Genomic DNA, 20,252 nt, shown 5'->3' with positions numbered 1-20,252 from the left:
CGCCCGCCGCCGGCCAGCCAATAGGAGCGTTGTGCTGCCGTCGGCCGGGTCACGCGCGGCGTTGGCGTAAGGGCGCGCCGGAAGGAGAGGGCACGGCTCCGGACGGCGGAAGGATTTGGCGGCAACGACGGCGAGTGGCGGGAGACGCAGCACCATGAACGTGCGGCTGAGCGAGGGCGCCATCGCGGTGAGGGGCCCGCGCCGGTGGTCCCGCGCACCGCGGGATGGGGGGCCTGGCCTGGGCTCGGCTCGGTCCTGGGCGGGGTGCGTGTGGGGTGAAGACGGGGCCCGGCCTGGGCCCGGGGGGGAAGGGAGCTGGGCACCAAGTCCGGCCCGGTCCTGAGGGGAGAAACCGGGCCCGGAGCTGGGCCCGGGCCCGGGAGGCAGGGAGGGCCCTGGCCGGGTCCAGCGGTGACGGCCGTTCCACGGCAATTCCTCCTCAGCTGTGGGTCTCGAAGCGTTCCTGAGTGAGGTGGCGGCACCTTTCTGAGGGTCCCTTTTTCTTTTCTCCAGGCCATAATGCGGGGGGAGGACATCTCCAAGCCCGTGCTGCAAGTCATCGTGAGTACTCTGCGTTACCTCTTGTGCCGGTCCATTAGTGACTGCCTGCGCTTCCGCACAGGCTTCTGAGCGCAGCCAGGCTTCCTCTGCAGAGGAGCCAAGCAAGGCTTGGCTTAATTTCTTAATTTCGTTTTACGTGACTTGGGCTATCCCCTTGATATCAGCGCTCAAAAAAAAAAGCTGAATAGATAGGTCATTTGCCGACGATGTCGCTTTATGTTTTTGACGAGTTTCTGAACAAACGAGAACTAATAATCTGTTGTTTCCGCACAGAATACACGGGCTATTGCTACAGGAAATGGGCCACCGCGTTACCGAGTGTTGATGAGTGATGGGGTTAACACACTCTCCTGTAAGTATGACAAGCTGTAGTGAGGTTTTTATAAGTGTGGAGATACTGATGGTGCTAAAGTTTCCTGTCTAGTGTTTAGGTGCGTAGTGATGAAATGAGTATTGAAGGAGAAAGTGGCTTATGTGGGGGCCACAGACTCTGAAGTGTGCAGCTGCATTTTAACACTTGGACAAAATCCTTCTCTTCTGGAACTTTCTTTGTAAGCTTTAAGCAATTAACTCGCTACAGGGTATAATGAAAATATAGAAACCTATACATGTTTTTGTAACAGTGATTTTAAAGTAATTTAGCTTGATCTTTCTCTGACTTCTTCGATTATGATCATTCTAGCTATCGCTGCACTCTGAAGTTTGGAGAATAAATACAGTACAGTTTTATGCTCAGTTTTGGTGACTTGTTAGCAGTTACACTGTTTTCTATGTGTTAACTAACTAAGCAAGCTGTAGATCTAATGCAACACTAGCAGACTGGCTGGCAAAGTTGTGGCCAGCCATGGCAGCCCCGTTTAAGGCTGGCACGTGTTAATTGTTTCATTGTTTTTTCTTCTATTTCTGCAGCTTTCATGTTGGCGACACAGCTGAACTTTCTGGTGGAAGAGGAACGCATGTCAGCCCAATGTATTTGCCGGGTTAACAAATTCATTGTCAACACCCTGAAGGATGGAAGGTATATATGTTTCTTAAAGTACAGTTCTACAGAAAGGCAGCTGCGCTAGTGGGTGCTCTGTCCTTTGTGACTAAGCAGAGGCCAAATGCTTTTGATTGGGATTAATCTGAAAATACTCCGTCTTTAGGTGCAGGAGGGAAAGTGCATAGCACAAGCAATAGCAGAAATAAAAAAAACTACAGAATGTGACTGCAGTGGGTTCAGATATGTCTAGTACAGTGATTTAGTAATTTAAAGTTTCTAGTTGGAATACTCCAAATTGTACAACGTTTCATTAAAAGTCTCTTAAAATTATCTGCTGTGGAAAAGAAACAGTGAAGATTTCTTGTTACTTGGGTGTCGTGGAATCTGGTCTGTCTTTTTTGAAAATTTGAGGGAAGGGAGGTAGGATACTGCAAAATGAGAAGGGATCTGAGTGAATTGATTATAGAAAAACTATGTATCCATCTAGGAGAATATGAACTGAGGTTCCATGTTTTTTTTTATTCAGCATTTTTGTGGAGGGAATATAACTTCTTTCGAGGCAGGGAATATATTTTCTCTTCTAAAATCTGGCATGGTTTTGATGCTTTTAAAGCACTATGTTGTTTCAAGCCATTTTTGTGTACCCATTCAGTCCTTGATGAAATGTGATGCTGTTTCAAGCCTACTTGTACCTCATGAGAGGGTTAAGTTGACAGTGGAAAGCTTTTGTCTTCCAGATCCCTCATCCAAAGAATCAGCCCCTAATGGTTGGTTCTCTTATCTGCACACAAAGAATATTCAGAGCCTGATAGACTTGCAGAGGGAGTGAAAGTCTTTATTGCTGTCTGTTCTGTGTTTGTAGGAGAGTGGTTATACTGATGGATTTAGATGTTCTGAAAACTGCTGATAAGGTTGGTGGGAATATTGGCAATCCAGTGCCATACAATGAAGGTGAGTGTCCTCTATAAAGAACAGGCACCTATTCAGAAAGGTGTTTTCTTTTCATTTAAAAAGAAGCAGTCAGGCATGTTCAGCTTTCTTATGCCTGGAACAGCGATGTCCAGATCTTGAAAATCCTTTCTATTGGTGTAACACAAAATGGGTTTTGTTCGTAAACTCTACAACATGGCTGAAGCTTCAGTCTCTGCATGGTATTGGGAAGTATCTATACCTTATGATAACATTGACAGGTTTTTATTATACATTAGTGGTCTCTACCTAGAGTTCCAGTAAGTATGCGGAAGCTATTCTATGTCTCCTCATAACGAGTAATCAAATAGATTATAATTTCTTCTGTCTGGAAAGAAAACAGCAGGAGGAAGATGTAATAACGATCTATGAAAGTATAAGATGGCATGGAGGGGATGAATAAAGAATGATGAATCTCTCTCTCTTTTCTACGTTCATTTGATGCTCTTTAGTTCTCATATTGTCAGGTAGTGGTTTTAAAACAAAGGCTGTACCGCACCCCCAAACAGTGCATAGTTAAATTATGGAACTTGTTGAGGTAGCTGCCAAAAATTGGCACAGGTTCAGAAAGCAATTAGACGTGAAAGAAAAATCCATTAAAGGCTGTTAAACATAACAATGCATCCTCTGCATGAATGTTAGCTTCAGGAAGCACTAAAACTTAGATTGCTCAAAGTACATAGATGAGAATGAGAGACTGGTATGAAAACACGGCCGGCGTACAGACTTCTAAGCACCCGTTCCTACCCTGCCATCTGAAAAATGATGATGCGCTCGGTGGACCTTAGTCTGACCTGCCATGAGTCTTTTGGCTTTATTATGTTGCATAAGTAATTGTGTTCTTCATTTTCAAATTGTGTTCTTCATTTTCATGTGCTGAGCTTACAGTTCTCAGGCAAACATTTTTATTGTTTTTATAAAATAAATCCCCCCCCCCCCCCCCCGAGATATGTTCAAAAGTATGTTCTGTTCTTCCAGTTCTGATCTTTAAAAAAGAGAGAGGATAATAAGCGCTTAAAGAAAATATTTGAACAGCTCTGTCATTGACGTATATACAGATAATGGCTCAAATAGCAAATAGCTCTTCTTGCAGAATTTTTTTTTTTTCCAGATGGAAGTGAATTAATATATTTTTATTACTAAGGGACCACACATTAGTGGCAACAATTTTCTGTAGGATATTTTTGACAAACAGTTGTGGTAGGTACACTGCTATTCTGGTTAAAAATATACTTTACTAATCGAAGTAGAAATTAGACTTCATTGCAAAGACATCTTTCTTCATTAACTTTTCTTTTTTCTAGGGAATTAGAGGGGCGTTTGTTAAATGAGCCTAAAGAATCCTTTGTTCCTTTGATAGTTACTTAGCTAATTGCTGTTTAAAAAATGTGTTGACATCTCAGATTTTATGGTTTAATCCCACAGTTGCTGTAGAGACCAAGATTTTTAGAACAGCTATTGAGCAGACTGTTTTGTGCCTTTCTCCCACTTCCCTTGCTTGTGTGATACAAGAGCTTGTGAACTATAGTGTTTTTCAGTTATCGTATTGTTGCTTAGAAACGACTGGGAATGTGATATCTTACAGAACTGAGCTGAAAATATACCTTTAAGTCTATAAATTTTGGTAAAATTACCATGACTTTGATCAAAGTTGTGTTCTTCATTTGGCCTTACAAAAGTACTTGGCAATGAAGTTTTCAAATCTAAATGCTTTCGGAGATGTTACAGGTCTATGATCATAGTAAGTGTGGTCTTGTACTAGGTAGTTAAGAGATGCCGAATTTGATGTTGTGTATTTCATTTTAACACTGACGTTATTCTGCAGACTTCATACCCTTTTATTTGATACTAAATAAGGTTTCAGTTACAGAAGACGGTAATAGTTTAGATTAAGTGTGCTTAACCCAGCCTTTCTGCTCTGCGGGGCTGCCTGATTTGTCATCAAGGCCTTGATAAAATGGCAGAGGTGTATTTCAAGTTGCAGATTCTTTAAGTTCCTGTATATATTGAGAGATTGTATTTTTGAGGAACATTCAGCTAATGCAGAATGAGTATCTAAGAGCGCTTTGTGGTTTTCATGGAAAAAAAAGTTCAGGTATTTTAAAAAGAATGTTTAGTCCTACTTGAAATACAGATCTCAAATTGCTAGACCTAGGATCAAGGAATTTCCTAGACTGTAATACCACAGTAGGACCCGGGGAGTGAGAAGCTGGCTTTTGGCCACTTTACGCTTGAGCAGTAGGAGGTTAATCTGCCTAACAAGGACGCTGGAGACACAATCTTCTTAATACGTATCATAAAAACTTTTCAGGCAGCGTTTCATAATAGTATTGAAAATTAAGATTGAGCAGTTTAGTTCTTGTTGAAAACTAGGTGGTAGTGTTATTACTGTCGTTAACCTCATTCAGGTTACTCTGATGCTGGACTTTCTTCTTACTATGACAATGACCTGCTACTTACGTTTAACTTCTGTCATTAATCTTTCAGTGTTGAAACGTTGTATACTTATACATTCACTTGAACTCTTTCTTCTTGCCCTTCCCGCTATTGTGATTTGGTGTGCATTCTTACAAAGTGCATTTTCTTCCCCCCCCCCGTGCCATGCTGCTGCTCAGTTCTGGGACAGGTCTTCTGTCACCATGGCACTGTAGCAGTACCTCTTGGTAACAGATTATTGGAAGCAGAGGACTGCCGTTACGCGGCTATTATGTTAGAGTGGGCTGTGTGGCTAGCTTTGGCCAAAGGTCTTGGGGCTGACTAACCTAGCATACATAGCAGAAATGTGATCAGGTATTTCAAGTTTTTCAGCTTCTGCTAATAGAAACTAACAGCGAAAACCAGGCAGAGGGGTCAGTTTTCTGAGCACCTTAAGTGATCTGTAGGCCACCAGCCACCAAAAATCATAGTTTAGGAGTCCCTAGACTCTACAAGTGAGAAAATTGGAGAGATATTTCTGTTACTTCCGTATTTGAACACATGCACAGGGTAGGCAGCCATTAAAACGTGAATTTGTGTTTCATAATACACAAGTGTTCTAATGTATGCAGTGGTCTTTTGTTTGGTTTTTGGTGGGGTTTTTTAGTTAAAAAGTCCTAGGGAAAAAAACATTTGGAACAAAAGTAGCAAGGAAGTCTCTTGCTGTTTCATGTGCACATTCCTGTTCTTCTTGAATATTCTTTCCCTGACCAGATGTATTTTTCTCTTAATGTGTTTTGCTGGGTTTTTTTCCTTGTTCTCCTCTCACACAAAATGAATTTGGGGTGCTGAGCACTGACCCTGACTGGGTCCTTCGAGTACCTGAGGCAGCTGAGGAAGGGTGAAATCTGGCTTCTCCATCTAGTGGATTCTGCAGTAAATACACATTGCTGTTTGACATCACTCTGTTGCCAGGGAGACTGCTGTCACTAGTTCACCGATGTGACTCTACTGCGGCAAGTTAGAGGAGCAGATTGGTTTTGTGCAAGGACCTTGTTTTGGATTGAAAATAACCAGAGGGTTACCTCTGTAGACCACACAACGTCAGGCAACGCTACATCAGGGTCTCCTTGGGTTGCTTCTGCTCCTTTACCTTACTTCTGTGCCATCCTTCCTTGCCATTCTGTTCTGGGATTCTCTGCTTTTGTTCCTCGTGATGCTTATGGGCTAGGTCTGACCTTTTCCACTTTCTCGGACTATCTTAATCCTCACGCCCCAAATCAGGGGGGCTTTGCCTGCTCAGGCCTGGGAATTCTGCAAACCGATGGCTTTAAGAGTTAGCTGCATCCAAAAAGACAAAAAATGTTGGATGTTTTTTCATCTGGGGGCAAAATATGATAGGACAATTGTTCTGTAAAATAATTCAAATTTTTGAACTGTAGATTAGTCTTCTAATGTACTATTTTTCTAGATATATCACTCTGCTCTTTCTCTTGTAATTTATGATCAATATAAGGCAAATAAAAGTCCGGGAATCTAAAAAAAAGTACGATATGTACTTACTATGGCATCACTTTGCTCCCTATGCAATATATTCCTGTGTCCCAAGAGGAGCCCCGGTGAATGCTGAAATTAAGACTCCATCATCCCCGCATTAAATATCTTCATATTTTGGAAATAAAATGCAGCAGGTGTGGTCTTTGTCTTGTGTTAATTTCAGGTTTGACTTTACCCAGTGGGGTTTTGGCCCTTTGTGAGTTTTAAGAGGGAATTCTCCTACGGTTTTTATCTTAGCTGTTAGGTAGTAGCAGAAACTAGCTGTCAGAGCAATAGCAGCCTGTAAAAACTGAGAAGTTGTCAAGATTACTTCAGTGCTGTCCTTTTAAATAACTGTCAACCCTGAATTCTTTCAAAGTAGAAAGCAGTTGCTTGATGAAAGAGATCTGACTGAAATTCTTCCATGGTAATATTGTTCAACAGATAGCTTGCTACTGCTGTGTCTTATAACACCTGAATTTTAGCGTGTATTCTCTGTGTTTTAAATTATTTTTTTCATGCAAGCCTTATTTTCTAAAAAAGCTTAAGGGTAGTTTTAATTACTGTGCTCCCTACTGTACTATATGGTCTCTTTCCATTTGTTTACCAGGGCAAGGGCAGCAACGTCCTTCAGCTCCAGCAGCAAACCCAGCACCCAGCAAACCACAGCAACAAAACAGCAATTTGGCAGTAGCAGGTAAGAGTAATCCTGGGCAGGAATTCTGGTTTCCATTTGTGCAGTGCAAAGCTACAGCTTAAATTTAAGAAAGATCCTTTCTATAATGGTGTTGCACAAGAAAGACTCCGTTAAAGACTAACCCATAGCTTGACAAGGTGAACTCTCTCAAGAGGCTACTGTACACTTGGATTTAATAATACATTTTTAAAAAGGGGAGGAAAAAAAAAAGTCTGTCCCCCTTCCCTCCTCTTCCCCAAGGGGAAAAAAAATAGGAAACAACTTTGATGAAGCAGTGTAAACTGAACATCTAGTCTGATGCAATTTTGCGTTCTTGAAACAGTGCTCTGTGGACACCCAAGTAGGCTACAGTTTGGAGCTGGCCAACAGGTGTGTTACTAATGCTGAGATGTTGAGGCCAAACAGTTTAGGTGTTACAGGACTGAAATTATTTGATAGTACAGCTATAAATACGTTTTTTTGATCAAGACTTTAAATAGTGACATGCTGAAAAAGGCAGTCAATTTAAATGTCAGCCTGTAGACTTTTTTCGAAGCAAAAAAGTTGTCAGTCCTAGCTCTTGGTACTGCTTTAACCTGTCTGTATTCTTGCAGCTCAGTAAGCTATTCACTTTGGCTACTGCTCTGTTGAAAAGCATGAGGATGTAATTACATTGTGAATGACATTTTTAAGTTATGCAAACTGATTTGATTACCCAAGTTAAATGCGAATCCTGTAGTTGAGCTCTTGAGTTCTAGCATGGCTTTTCAGAACGGCAAACTGCTGTTCACTACTGTTATCATACTAGATGCTTTATGGCTGGCTTTGTTGCTGCTTTCTCTACAACTTTCTGCCTTTAATAGTCTAGGCCATTAAAACAGAATGCAGCAGAAAAGCAGGTAGAGCTGCTGAGGTGCAGTGGAAAGATTCTGGCTTTTAAACAGTGACGTTCCAGTTCCAAAGGTTTGTAAATTCAATCTCTCTTTAAAAAAAGACACAGAACAGTGATTTCTTGCACAGTTTCAGGTGGACCATTTGTGCTCGTGTTACCCAAAAAGGCCTGTATTCTTTACCCCTGCATTTAAGAAGTATTTTGAAATAGTAAAATTTTGACACTTGCTTACTGCAGCAGAAGACAAGCTCTTCCTTCCTGCACTTAAAGCTGATCATAAGAGTTCTATGCTTATACATTGACAAGATTCAGTTTAGAATGAGCAGTATTGCTTTATGTCAGGAAATTATTTGGTTGTGGGCTACCATTCCTTAGTTGTTCCCCCAAATGGTGTAGATCTAAAGCTTGATGTGCCATATTTTAGAGAATTTACTGCTAACTAGTTGCTTCCCGCTTAGACCATGTTTAAGTGATGGACTCTGGACACATCTCCACTTCCAGGGTAGACCTCTAAAGGTCTGAGAATGTCTCTTCTGCAGCAGTTTGCAGCCTAGAAAATACATGTGACCAAGAGCAGAAGTGATTCAACAAACTTTTAGCCACTCTGTGGTGCCCACATAGCACAATGAATGGAGCTTTAAGTGCCTACCCAGTGTTAAGTATAACTTTGGCTTCTGTGTAGCCCCCCATAGCGTGGTGGGAGAAGTTCTGCCTGACTTCGCACCACGAGTTGGTTTTAACCTGGCTTTTGTCTGCAAGGCTGAAATTCTTTATGCTTTTGTTGTGGTTTTTGAAAGGTCCTGCTGCTGCTCCAAAGTACCATGCTCCCTCAAACCAGTTTGGTAAAGAGAGTGCTCCCAGCTCAGTGAAGACACCAGGGGGATTGCAGGCCAAAGTAGTGCCGATTGCCAGCCTGAACCCATACCAATCTAAGTGAGTTATTGTGGTGTGCCAGGTGTTACTCAATGTCACAGGCATGAAGGAACAATGGCTTCTTTTTGCTTTCTCGTGTATAAACCTCTGTGAAATCATTCTTTGAGTTCTTTTGAGTTTATTGGTTAACTTCAAACAAACAAAACTAACAATAACAACAAAAGCACCCCCCCCAAAAAACAAACAAACAAAACCTCCGCAAAAACAGCTGTACAGGTTTTGGTTTGTTTTTTGTTTCTTGTTTGGGTTTTTTTTGGGGGGGGGGAGGTTGGTTTGTTTGTTTTAATTTCATCAACACTGACAATCTGAGATTTGCCTTTGCATTGTCTTGGTGAAGTTACTCTGCTGAGCTTGATAGGTTTTTAATAGTTGAAAATCAATTGATTTCTCTTTTTTTCCTAAAGCAACCTTCTTTTTGGTAACTTAATGACAAAACAGCTCAGTAAGCTATTCGCTTTGGCTACTGCTCTGTTGAAAAGCATGAGGATGTAATTACGTTGTGAATGACATTTTTAAGTTATGCAAACTGATTTGATTACCCAAGTTAAATGCGAATCCTGTAGTTGAGCTCTTGAGTTCTAGCATGGCTTTTCAGAACAGGCAAACTGCTGTATGAGAAATGTACCCTAGAAGAGTAAAAGACTTGAGGCCTGCTTCTATGCAGAAGGATTGTTCACTACTGTTATCATACTAGATGCTTTATGGCTGGCTTTGTTGCTGCTTTCTCTACAACTTTCTGCCTTTAATAGTCTAGGCCATTAAAACAGAATGCAGCAGAAAAGCAGGTAGAGCTGCTGAGGTGCAGTGGAAAGATTCTGGCTTTTAAATAGTGACCTTCCAGTTCCAAAAGCTTGTAAATTCAATCTCTTTTTAAAAAAAAAAAAAAGACACAGAACAGTGATTTCTTGCACGGTTTCAGGTGGACCATCTGTGCTCGTGTTACCCAAAAAGGCCAGATCCGCACATGGAGCAACTCCCGTGGTGAAGGAAAACTCTTCTCTATAGAGCTAGTTGATGAAAGCGTAAGTGTCATATGTTGAGAAAAAGATAATGTACGTCAGATCCTGATGAACCTTTCGTAAACACAGAATAGAAGAAATAAAGTGTATTATAGGCAATGTTTTTTTTATTACGACTGAAGCTTGTGTTCCTGTATTCATTAAGTAGAGCATCAATGACCCAGTTTTTATCCAGAATGAAGTCTTAAATGTATGGTATTATTGATTATTTTTCATCAAAGTCTATAGCGTGTGACTAAATTTTTGCAGCTTCAAAATAGAGTTGTTTATGGAAACTGACAGTACTTAGGTTTGTGGTGGTTTCCTGTAGTTCGAGAATGAGGTCTCATCCTTGCTTAGATACACATTACAAAACAAGGAGTGAGAGGAGCATTGCCTCCAAGTTATAAGCTTTCATTTTCATGAGGAAATCGGAGTACAAATTATTGTAATACTAGGAAATTTCATCTGTGGCTTCATTGGGGAACGGTATCTGGTTAATCTAACTAAACTTGCAGTTTGTCAAACCTCTTATCAAATTACAGCCTTCTGTCATGAAAACAAACAAGATTCTGCTACATTATGTTTAGTATAAAATGTGAGGTTAATAATGTAACATGTTGTCATCAGCCATTTGTTTTCTCTGCATACTGTCTGTATTCAAATTTTTTTAAAAACAATATTTATATCTAGTGAGTTTATAACTGTTACTAATTCTTACTTAAAGACTTGACATCAGGTATGAGTGGGAGATACCACAATATACTGTGTGCTAACTCGTGGAGCTGCATGATCTATTTGATTTTTTTTTTTTGCATGTAATGGCAATTAATGCCAGTTTTACGAGTACCTTTTCAGAGGTGTATATATGATATATATATGCAGTTCTTGTGCATTTCATTCTGAAGCTCTAGGTATACTAATGAGACTTGAATATGAGATTTGATGGTCAGGTGTAGAATATGTCGTTTTAACTATAACTGCAAATGTGAGGAGAATGTTGTTTGTTTCTCACATGCCTGGAGCTAGCCTGGCAGACCACGCTCTGTCTGTAGGACTGATGCCACTTAACATTGCAAAGATTTTTTTTTATTTTTTTTCACGCCAAATTTCAGTTCTGACCAGCTCTCCTATTTTCCTGCAGGGTGAGATTAGAGCTACTGCGTTCAATGATCAAGCAGACAAGTTCTTTCCACTCATTGAATTGAACAAGGTATGGTAGCATTGTGCTTTCATAGACTGACATGAGCTAGGAAAGAGGAACTTGAGCATAGCAAAGTTTTTTTTAAAGGTGCACACAATCTATTTTCTCTGTCTGACTTGTGCTAATATCCTCTGTTTCATTGCTTTCTCCTGTAGGTATATTATTTTACCAAAGGCATTTTGAAGACTGCTAACAAGCAATATACAGCTGTTAAGAATGACTATGAGATGACATTCACTAATGAGACTTCAGTTGTGCCCTGTGATGATGCCCAGCATCTTCCATCTGTTCAGTTTGAGTTTGTATCCATCTCTGACTTGGAGAACACACCCAAAGACTCAATTGTTGGTCAGTCTAAGTAGCAAAATTGCAAGCTCTAAAGCTTTGAAGTTTTACTTTTGTGTCCTGAATACTGGGGAGGGAGTGAGCATACAATGCTTGGAGTGTTGTGATCTCTTAAATGAAGTTATCCAGTAATGGTTGCCATTAAAAATACCTCGGGCAATTTTCCTGTTAAGATGTCTTTTCCCTGTTCTGCTAACAATATATAATGGTTTTTCTTCGAACTTGTGCTTCAAACTAAAGACAGTAAATGATACTTGTTTATTGTACTATGATCACTGTTTTCCACAGAAAAGGGCTGAAAGAAAAATGTCCTTGCTCAGCAGGTGTGCATTTCATACCTTCCGTGGTCTTGCTTTCTTTCACTATCTAATTATCTCTGTAGTGATTTTGGCATAATTCACTGCATCCAGGTCCAAGTTGCATGACTGTTTTGGCTTGCTTTGTGAAGTATTGGAGGTTTGTTTTTCTGTAATTTGTTGGGCAGAGTACTCCGGAAAAATCAGAGGCTTGGGTGGGGGCGAGGGTTCTCAGGTTTCACAGGCACAAGATGCCTGTGATTCAGAGGTATTCAGCTAGGAATTTTAAAGGTAGATCTGTAATATTAAAAATGGTATATTTTTAGGCAGTGCAAAGGGGATTGTGTTAGCTCTTACTACCCAAACATGCAGACTTGCTTAAGTTGCAGCTTCCTGTCACGGAGCTGCAGTGGAGGCATTAGCCAGTTGCTTCGTTGTGTTACAGTCACTTTGAAGCCCCTTGCCTGAGAGATCTGTGCTTCAACAGCAAGAGTGTGCTACAGGATGAGGGCTGAAGTCCTTTGACAGAATGTGATAGGAAAAGATAGTACAATGCCTTGTTCTTGCTAATGTGGTGAGGCTTGCATTCATGAATATCTTAATGAATTCATCAACAAAATTAAAGCACTGAAGAGTTCTGTAGTGGAGCATTCCTACCATAATACACTTAATTTCCATATCAAATTTGATTTGAATAGGGAGCTAGGATACAAGGTAAAAATCTGACAGTAGGTTTGAATTCTTCTCTTGTGATCTTGTATTACCCAATTGTGACCCTTGAGTAACTCTAACTAAATTGTAACTGTTTTTCAGATGTAATTGGAATTTGTAAGAGCTATGAAGATGTCACTAAAATTACAAGGAAAGCTAACAATAGGGAGGTATCAAAGAGGAACGTGCATCTGATGGATACATCAGGGAAACTGGTGACAGCTACACTATGGGGAAGTGAGGTATGTGCTCTTTTACCTGTTCTTAAGCAAAGGTCCCTTTGTGTAGGGTGAGGAAATGAGTGTGCTGTTGTCATCCAAGATGGGCATAGCACTGAGACAGAGTCCTGGGTGTTTAAGGATCAGGGGCAGAGAGAAGGTGAAAGACTGTCTGGTTTCATTCAGGTGTGATGTTCTTAACCTTTCTCTGACAAACTGCTGACATGATCTGACTAACGTGTTCCGAACAACTGCAGACATTATGTCTCAGGCCCAAAGACTGAAGGTAACAGGCTTCTGGTTTAGGAAAGGATACGAGTTGCAGTTTGATTATGGAAAAGCCCGGTGGCTATGGCTGTCTCATTTGAGATTAATTTTATTTGTAGGGTGGGATGCATGTTACCCTGCATAAATTGCTGCTTAACTAGGGGGTTGAGAGGCTGTATCTCAGACTAGGGGTTTAAAGCATCAGAGCCTTGGAATTGAAAGTTTGAGTAGTTGCAGTAAACTGCTTCTTTATCCTTTTAACAGGCTACTTTGTTTTCCAGCAGTGTTGTAGATACTTAGGGATTTATGTTCCGGTCTATAAAATGGGAGTGATCCTGCCAGCTTGACAGTGATGCTTTATGGCTAAATGATCAAGTGCACTGATATTGTAGGTAGCTAAACACCATTAAACATCTGCTGATATAAATGAAGTAAACTGAAGTTCAATATCACAAAGTTTTGAGGTTGAACCAGGTTGTTATAGGAGAGGCTACTGGTAATCAGTTCCTGGCATAACTCTTCCAACAGAGATCAGGGTCTGCATTTTACAAAGTTAAATCTGTTTGCTTCCTTGTAGAATAGAGACAACAAGAAGCACTGAGGGGAAGTGACGTATGGCTTGCAGCTGGCACAGTTAGGGTTAGAATCTGTATCTCCTTTATAACAGTCATTGCCCTGACTGCTGGGATATGTTTTGTGTTCTTTTTGCGTCTCATGGATATAGTGAATGCCACTGCTAGCTCCAGCTCATTTGTAATATTTAAGCACATGATCCTCCCCTTGCTTGCTAAGTGGTGTGGGGTCCAGAAAATCAAAACCTCTCTCATGCCAAGAGCTTCTTTGTCAGTGTCAAACTTTATTCAGATAACAAACTGATGGCAATTGAACAGCGTTAAAGCAGCTTTATGAGATTAAAAACAGAAAATGGAAAGTCGGGGGAAAAGTGTTTGGTCAGCACACCTACACTTCTACCTTTTAAGTTGCAATAGAATAGACATGATTGGCTCAATCAAGCCAAGAGAGTTGTTTCATCTCCTGAAGAGTCTAATCTGACCAAAGAATGTCCCCTGTTTGGAGAAACCTCCGTTCCCATAACCCATCTCCCTTTCTAAAATCCTTGTGTAAAACTTCTAATGGAGAGTACCAATCCTTCCCCCCGCACCCCCCAAACCAGTGGTGTGACTTAAGGATTCTCTGGTTCCCCAGGAAATGGGCTGTTAGGATTACAGCTTTAATTGTTAGCTGCCTTTTCTTAAACTCCTAGTGATATTGTTTAAAACCTTACCTTCTAACCTGTGAATTATGACCACAAGTTCAGTACCTTTACTGTAGTGTGCTACTAACGTTTTCTGTGTTTTCACACATGCAGGCTGAACAGTTTGATGGTTCTAGACAACCTGTGATAGCCATCAAAGGAGCCCGAGTCTCTGATTTTGGTGGTAGAAGCCTGTCTGTCCTGTCCTCGAGTACAGTTGTCATCAACCCTGATAGCCCAGAGGCTTTTAAGCTCCGAGGATGGTATGAGCGTGTGTTTATGTTGATATATTCCAGCCTGCTGCAGAGTATTTGTTTTATGCTGTTTCTCTGTACTTCAGCAGTCTGTATAGTACTGAAGAAAGGTAGCAGAGGATGTGGGTTTCAGGGTTATAGAAACTTCTCTTCCCTGAAAGCACTAGAGCCTGAAAGGCTGTCCTTTTTAAATTGTTCAATTCAAAAACTTATAATTCCATGACAGACCTTGAAAAATGGAAATAGGAGTAGTGCATGCTGACCCAAAGCCTTGGAAGGCAGCATGAAATCAGACTTGACCAGCTCTGCTTTCTGAAGCATTATCTGAGAGAACAGTATTTTTTTTTTTTCTTTTTAACAGGCTTTTTCCATTGTGTGGAATCTGATACCCACTCTGTTAGTATGGACTGGAGGAACTGTGTTGACTTCTTCCAGTGTCTAGTCCTTATCAGATATTTTTCAGATAGCAAAAGAACATTTTTATTGTTGTCAGGAAAACAAAGTGATTTCTTGGTGGCTCGTTGCTTCTACCGTAGGTAGTTGCTAAATTGTCTGCTATAACTACTAGTATGGTGACACGTGGTGTATGTACGAATAGGGTTAAGGGCCGACAGCATCAGATTTGTGAATCCTGGGTTTTCGGGTTCTAGTTAAATCACCCAAACGTGGGCAAACTATAAAGGCATTCTCCATTTGTCATTGAGCTGTGGCTCTCCCATACTTCAGAGGGTTGTCGAAGATAAAATTGTTTGTGGGTCTTGGCTATTACTGTCACACTTTAATTAAGTTCAGTTTTTGAGTCTTGTTGGTGTGTTTCTCAAATTGCAAAAAAACACCAGAATGGGATGGCAGTACAACCTTTTGCTGAAATGCAGTGCTTTCTTATTTTAACAGAGGAAGCATAATCTGTTCACTGCTATTTGCTTTTTCTTTCGAAGCTGCTGCGAAGATAATGGTACCATGTAATTTAATTTTAATTATGGAAATATCTTGATGCCCTTAAATCTTGTTATCTGCCTGCCTTTAAGAAGCATGTAGTGTGTGGTTTGACCACTAGCTGGCAGTTATATAGAACAAAGCTGTCCTCCTTTTGTGGGTTTATAAAATACTGTGCTAATTAAGTTGGACTATTAACTTATTCTGAAATGCTGTTTTTGTTTGCAATATACACAAATTACTGTAATTGTTTCCTTTGCAATCATTGATAAAAAAAATCCCTCATGTATTAAGTACATGAAACTAAATGTAAGCTTTTGATAAGTCTGTATGGTCTGCTATCCAAAAATAGAAGTGCATCTTTGTGGTTCCAGGTTTGATTCTGAGGGGCAGCTTCTGGAATGTACCTCCATCTCTGATGTGAGGGGTGGGCCAGCACCTGGGGTGAATACCAACTGGAAAACTTTGTTTGAAGCCAAATCTGAGAACTTGGGGCAAGGAGATAAGGTAAAGCATGGCCACTGAGTACAAGCCTTGTGTATTGGGGACAAAATAAAAAGCTAGACTTTATGCAGGCATTCTGCTTATTGAAGTATTCCAGTTGTTGAGCAGTATGTGCTTACTCTGTCAGAATTTATGCTATTAAATAGCTTTTTTTTTTCCAAAAAATTCAAGCTTGTTGCTGATGTTGCAACATGATACTATGTTTGCAAGAGAATTCTAAGCCTTGTATAAATGGGGGCGGGGGGAAGTTCACCCCAAAGATCTTTATATAAATAGCACAAAATGTTCTAGGAGAAACAGGTGCATTAGGAGGAAGTGGTTTTCAAGGGTGCACACTTGGTCAATAGAAAAGCTAGGAATAAAACCCAGGTCTCTGGCGTTCCAGTCCAGTAACCTCTCTAGGCTTATACTGCTTCTTGACTTATTTTTAATTTTTTTTTCCCAAACTTAAGTACTGAGCCATTCAGGATACGCAAGAACTTCTATCTAAGGAAAAAAACTTTACCTGTAATTCAGCTATTTTCTGTGAGATTTTTTGCACATGCTTCTTAAGCAACCTCTGTTCATCTGTTGCTTAAGACTTGACCGTGGTCTTAAGCCATTAGGATGATTATTTTAGTATGGTGAGTGGGTATTTTGTTCTGTAGGCTATAGTTTAATCAAATGCTTATCTGTAAGACTACACAGTAGGCTTTCTGGTTTTTGTATTGGCTCCCAAAAGAAGCATAGGAAAGTGCAGAATCTTAATCCTGTGAAAAAGTAGAGATTTGAACAGGCACAATGGAGAAGCAAATACGCTTTATCTAAAGAAAGCCTAGCAATTGGAGTTTCCTGCAATGGAAACACAAAATAATCTTGCTGTAGGGGCTTTATTTAACATAATGGAAGCTTGAAAATGATTGCAACAGAAGGGTTGATTTACAGTTTCCCAATAATCCATAGCTGTTAAGCTTTCTAATCCTAAATATCCAAGTATGGATGCCTTGCTTTGTACTTAATTCAGAATTGGAAAACATTGAATATTTTGAGGCTAATGTTGCACACTCACTCTCCTAGGCGGATTATTTTAGCTGTGTGGGCACAGTCGTACATCTGCGCAAAGAGAACTGTATGTACCAGGCATGTCCCTCTCAGGATTGCAATAAGAAAGTGATAGACCAACAAAATGGACTGTATCGTTGTGAAAAGTGTGATCGCGAATTCCCCAACTTCAAGTACCGCATGATGCTTCTGGTAAGTAAATGGATTAGAGGAGAGCGTGTTTCTCGCTGTTTTCCTTGTACCATCCAAATAGAAATCTTCCGAGAAAATGGGGTGTTAGAGTGCTGTTTGTCTATCTGTGGTGCCTGTGGGTTAGAGGATATTTAAATTGCTTGTATGCTGTACCTGAGCGAGGGATGTTTCATTGAGCTGATTAGCAGTTTGTTTTCCTAGTGCTCCAATTAAAAGCTTTTCTCTTTGCCAAAAAGTTGATGCTAGCTCAGTTGATTCTGGTTTCCAAGTGTACTATGCAGTGCAGAGTACAGATGGCCTACGCCTCTTCAGTAGTGAAGATAAACTGAAGTAAAATGGCATTTCTGGAGAGCAGTAATTGCACTTTTACAGCTGCTACCTATATTTAGTGCATTTTTTTGGTAGGTATTGTTCTGTTTCATGCTTTAATGGAGCCTGCTTCAGAAAGTTGTCTGAGGATTATTATTGTGATGCCCGCTTACACCGTAAGCGTTGAACCTTCTTCTGTTTTACGTTATAAGCTAGAGTTGTATCTGCTTCCTAGAAATGCTGTGCCAGGTGGGCATGCAGAGAGAAGGGAGCTATCCCTGCAGTCTCACTAAAACACAAACTGCTTCTGAATAATTTCTAGCAGATAACTTCTAGGAATGCATGAACTACTTTACATAGCAGAATCATTCTCATAGAATATAAAGGGGATACTGAAGGTGCAATCAAGGCCTTCAGAACAGCGTGTCTCCTATTTTCCCCTTCCTAATTGTCAAAGCAGCCAGGAAATGCACGTGAGGCTAGTACTTGATCTTTTTACTGCTCTGTCTTGTCCTTGAATGTTTCAGTAGTTTCCTCATAACATAGTATTACATGTGTTTATGCTCAAGTACTCGGGTATGTACAAAGTAAATGCAGGTTGCAGTCTCGCTGGTGTCCCCCTTGGTGGTTGTTGTTCTGGGCTACCTGTTCTTGCTCACAGCTCATCAGTGACAGCAGAACAGAGCTGAATATCCGTCAGTGTGTACCACTGTGATCTTGTTGGCCTTTTCCTGTGACACAACGTACTGTCAATATTAGCTTGCGTTAAGTTACTGTGACATTCTATGGCACTTTAAAAAAAAAAAAAAGTAGTAACTCGCTGCCTTCTACCCTCGGTGATGGAAAGTACGTACGGTACATAAGGCTGTGATAGTTACTGGAAATTTAAAACTCTCTATAGCTGTGAAATAAATTTTTCTTTTGTTCTGTCTTCCTTGAGGAATAGGCAATGGCATGAAATAACCTTTTGGGTTTTTGTTGGTTTTTTAGGTGACCATTGCAGACTGTCTAGAGTATCAGTGGGTGACTTGTTTCCAAGAGTCAGCAGAATTCATTCTTGGGCAAAACGCAGCTTTCCTGGGAGAACTGAAAGAAAAGGTCAGTCACCTAGCTTATTGTATTTTTAGTAAACGTCTAGAAGTTGAACTATGTTTCATACACCTTGTTGCGCTGCCCTCAAATTTCTTGCTCTTTTTGATCCTCCTGGTAAGGAAACATTCTTGTAATGTTGACTTTGAAGGCAACTTGGAGAAAGATGTAAGGTATGTGTGGAACACCAGTGCTGATCTCATCCCTGTGTGTGCACATATAGCACTCCGAAGTCAGCAGAGGTGGCAATGGCAGTGGGTTATGTTCATGTAGTTACTGTGGAAATTAACAGTGTTATTAAAACAAATACAAAAGTGCCATATGAAAGAAAGGGATATTCTGCTTCATTTGGCAAGAATTTGATCTTGCCCGTTCTGAGTGATAGGCCAGCTCAGGGGCCTGGCAGCCCAAGATTGCTCTCCAGATGTTGGACTTCAGTATCTTTTAGAAGTTCACAAATCATTGCTTCTCTCTAGTGTGAAGTTCTTGGCAGGGACTTGTTTACTCTCCTCAGGGTTATTTTCCACGGGCCATCTGCCTGGAGAACAGAGATTTGCCTGGTTTCCCCCATAGTTTGCTCCCACAGTCAGTCTGTCTACCTCTGAGCCCTTTTGGCTGTTCAAAGCTGGAGATCAGCCTGTCCGTATCACCTGGACATCGAGAGACAGCTAATTAGTTGTCGATAGTACTGCAGCCTTTAGAGGGCTGACAGCTTTAACACATGTTGACTCCAATAGAAAGGACAGGCTGTTTTATCATTGTACTTAGATTGGGAGAATCTGCAAAAAACCTGTTTTAGCCATGAATGCTAACAACATTATCCCTGCCGTGTTCCAAAAATTTGTTTACAAAACCAAAAAGTTCCAGAACGCTTTGTATGTATCTTTGTAAGTAGGCAGGAAGCTTTTTGAACTAATGTGTGTTAGCCCACTTCTGAAGGCTCTTTTTTCCCCACCAAATATCATCAGAAACTTTGGGTCATACAAAAACCATGACTTGTAAAATAGGTCACTGGCAGAGATGCTTAAGTGATCTTTCTTTGACAGATTAGAACAGTTTTTAAGGTTGTAAGCCATTAAACACTGACAGACAGTATTTTCCTTCCTTCATCACTATATGCTTCTCTGCTGCATTCTCCTTTCTTCTAACCAAAATAATCTTTTCCTGATTTTTAGTTGTCTACTATATAAAATCTGTGTGGTTTTGTTTTGTTTTTTTCAGTGATGATGTGGAAAGCGTAATAAGTTCTTGAATTGCACGTGAGCATTGCTGTGCTCCCAGGCTGAGGCTGGTTGATACTAGGGCTCCATAGATACGCCAGTTGTTGGTTAACCCGTTTCTTGGCTGTGGGAGAGAAATGAAGGAGGAGGGATTGTTGAGGCTGTAGTCCTGGCTGTCCTGACACACTGCTGTAGACCTCATCAGCTTCTGCAAAGCAGGGCTAGTTTTCCTGTAACTTGCATACAAGAACCTGTAACTTGCATACAAGAATGATTACGGTCTTATTGGCATCACGGAGACGTAGTGGGATGGCTCCTATGATTGGGCAGGAGAGGCGAGGAGTGGGGTGTTGCCCTCTATGTCAGTGACCAGCTGGAGTGCATGGAGCTCTGCCTCGGATGGATGAGGAGCTGACCGAGAGCTTATAGGTCAGTATTAAAGTGAGGGT

The 20,252-nt window shown here is 40.7% G+C and overlaps 2 protein-coding genes across 2 annotated transcripts in view; one reads left to right on the top strand and one right to left on the bottom strand.

Moving 5' to 3' along the window:
• SMYD4 (SET and MYND domain containing 4) overlaps positions 1 to 156 on the bottom strand; it is a 6,417-nt gene extending 6,261 nt beyond the window's left edge. Inside the window, exon 1 of the mRNA XM_009287537.1 lies at positions 4 to 156. Within this exon, the coding sequence (XP_009285812.1) occupies positions 4 to 156 (153 nt within the window). The remainder of the gene's footprint in view (positions 1 to 3) is intronic.
• Positions 89 to 20,252, top strand: part of RPA1 (replication protein A1) — a 25,916-nt gene continuing 5,752 nt past the window's right edge. Inside the window, exons 1-15 of the mRNA XM_009287062.2 lie at positions 89 to 187; positions 514 to 561; positions 835 to 913; positions 1,471 to 1,579; positions 2,406 to 2,494; positions 7,074 to 7,160; positions 8,829 to 8,964; positions 9,884 to 9,986; positions 11,107 to 11,175; positions 11,322 to 11,514; positions 12,621 to 12,760; positions 14,373 to 14,521; positions 15,823 to 15,955; positions 17,009 to 17,185; positions 18,485 to 18,592. Coding sequence (XP_009285337.1) covers positions 155 to 187; positions 514 to 561; positions 835 to 913; positions 1,471 to 1,579; positions 2,406 to 2,494; positions 7,074 to 7,160; positions 8,829 to 8,964; positions 9,884 to 9,986; positions 11,107 to 11,175; positions 11,322 to 11,514; positions 12,621 to 12,760; positions 14,373 to 14,521; positions 15,823 to 15,955; positions 17,009 to 17,185; positions 18,485 to 18,592 — 1,653 coding nt within the window. The 5' untranslated portion in view covers positions 89 to 154. The remainder of the gene's footprint in view (positions 188 to 513; positions 562 to 834; positions 914 to 1,470; positions 1,580 to 2,405; positions 2,495 to 7,073; positions 7,161 to 8,828; positions 8,965 to 9,883; positions 9,987 to 11,106; positions 11,176 to 11,321; positions 11,515 to 12,620; positions 12,761 to 14,372; positions 14,522 to 15,822; positions 15,956 to 17,008; positions 17,186 to 18,484; positions 18,593 to 20,252) is intronic.

The sequence above is a fragment of the Aptenodytes forsteri genome, unplaced genomic scaffold, assembly GCF_000699145.1.
Source record: "Aptenodytes forsteri isolate BGI_AS27 unplaced genomic scaffold, ASM69914v1 Scaffold188, whole genome shotgun sequence".
NCBI lineage: Eukaryota > Metazoa > Chordata > Aves > Sphenisciformes > Spheniscidae > Aptenodytes > Aptenodytes forsteri.
The sequence above is the reverse complement of the archived record's forward strand: the minus strand, read 5'-3'. Positions and strand labels throughout refer to the sequence as shown.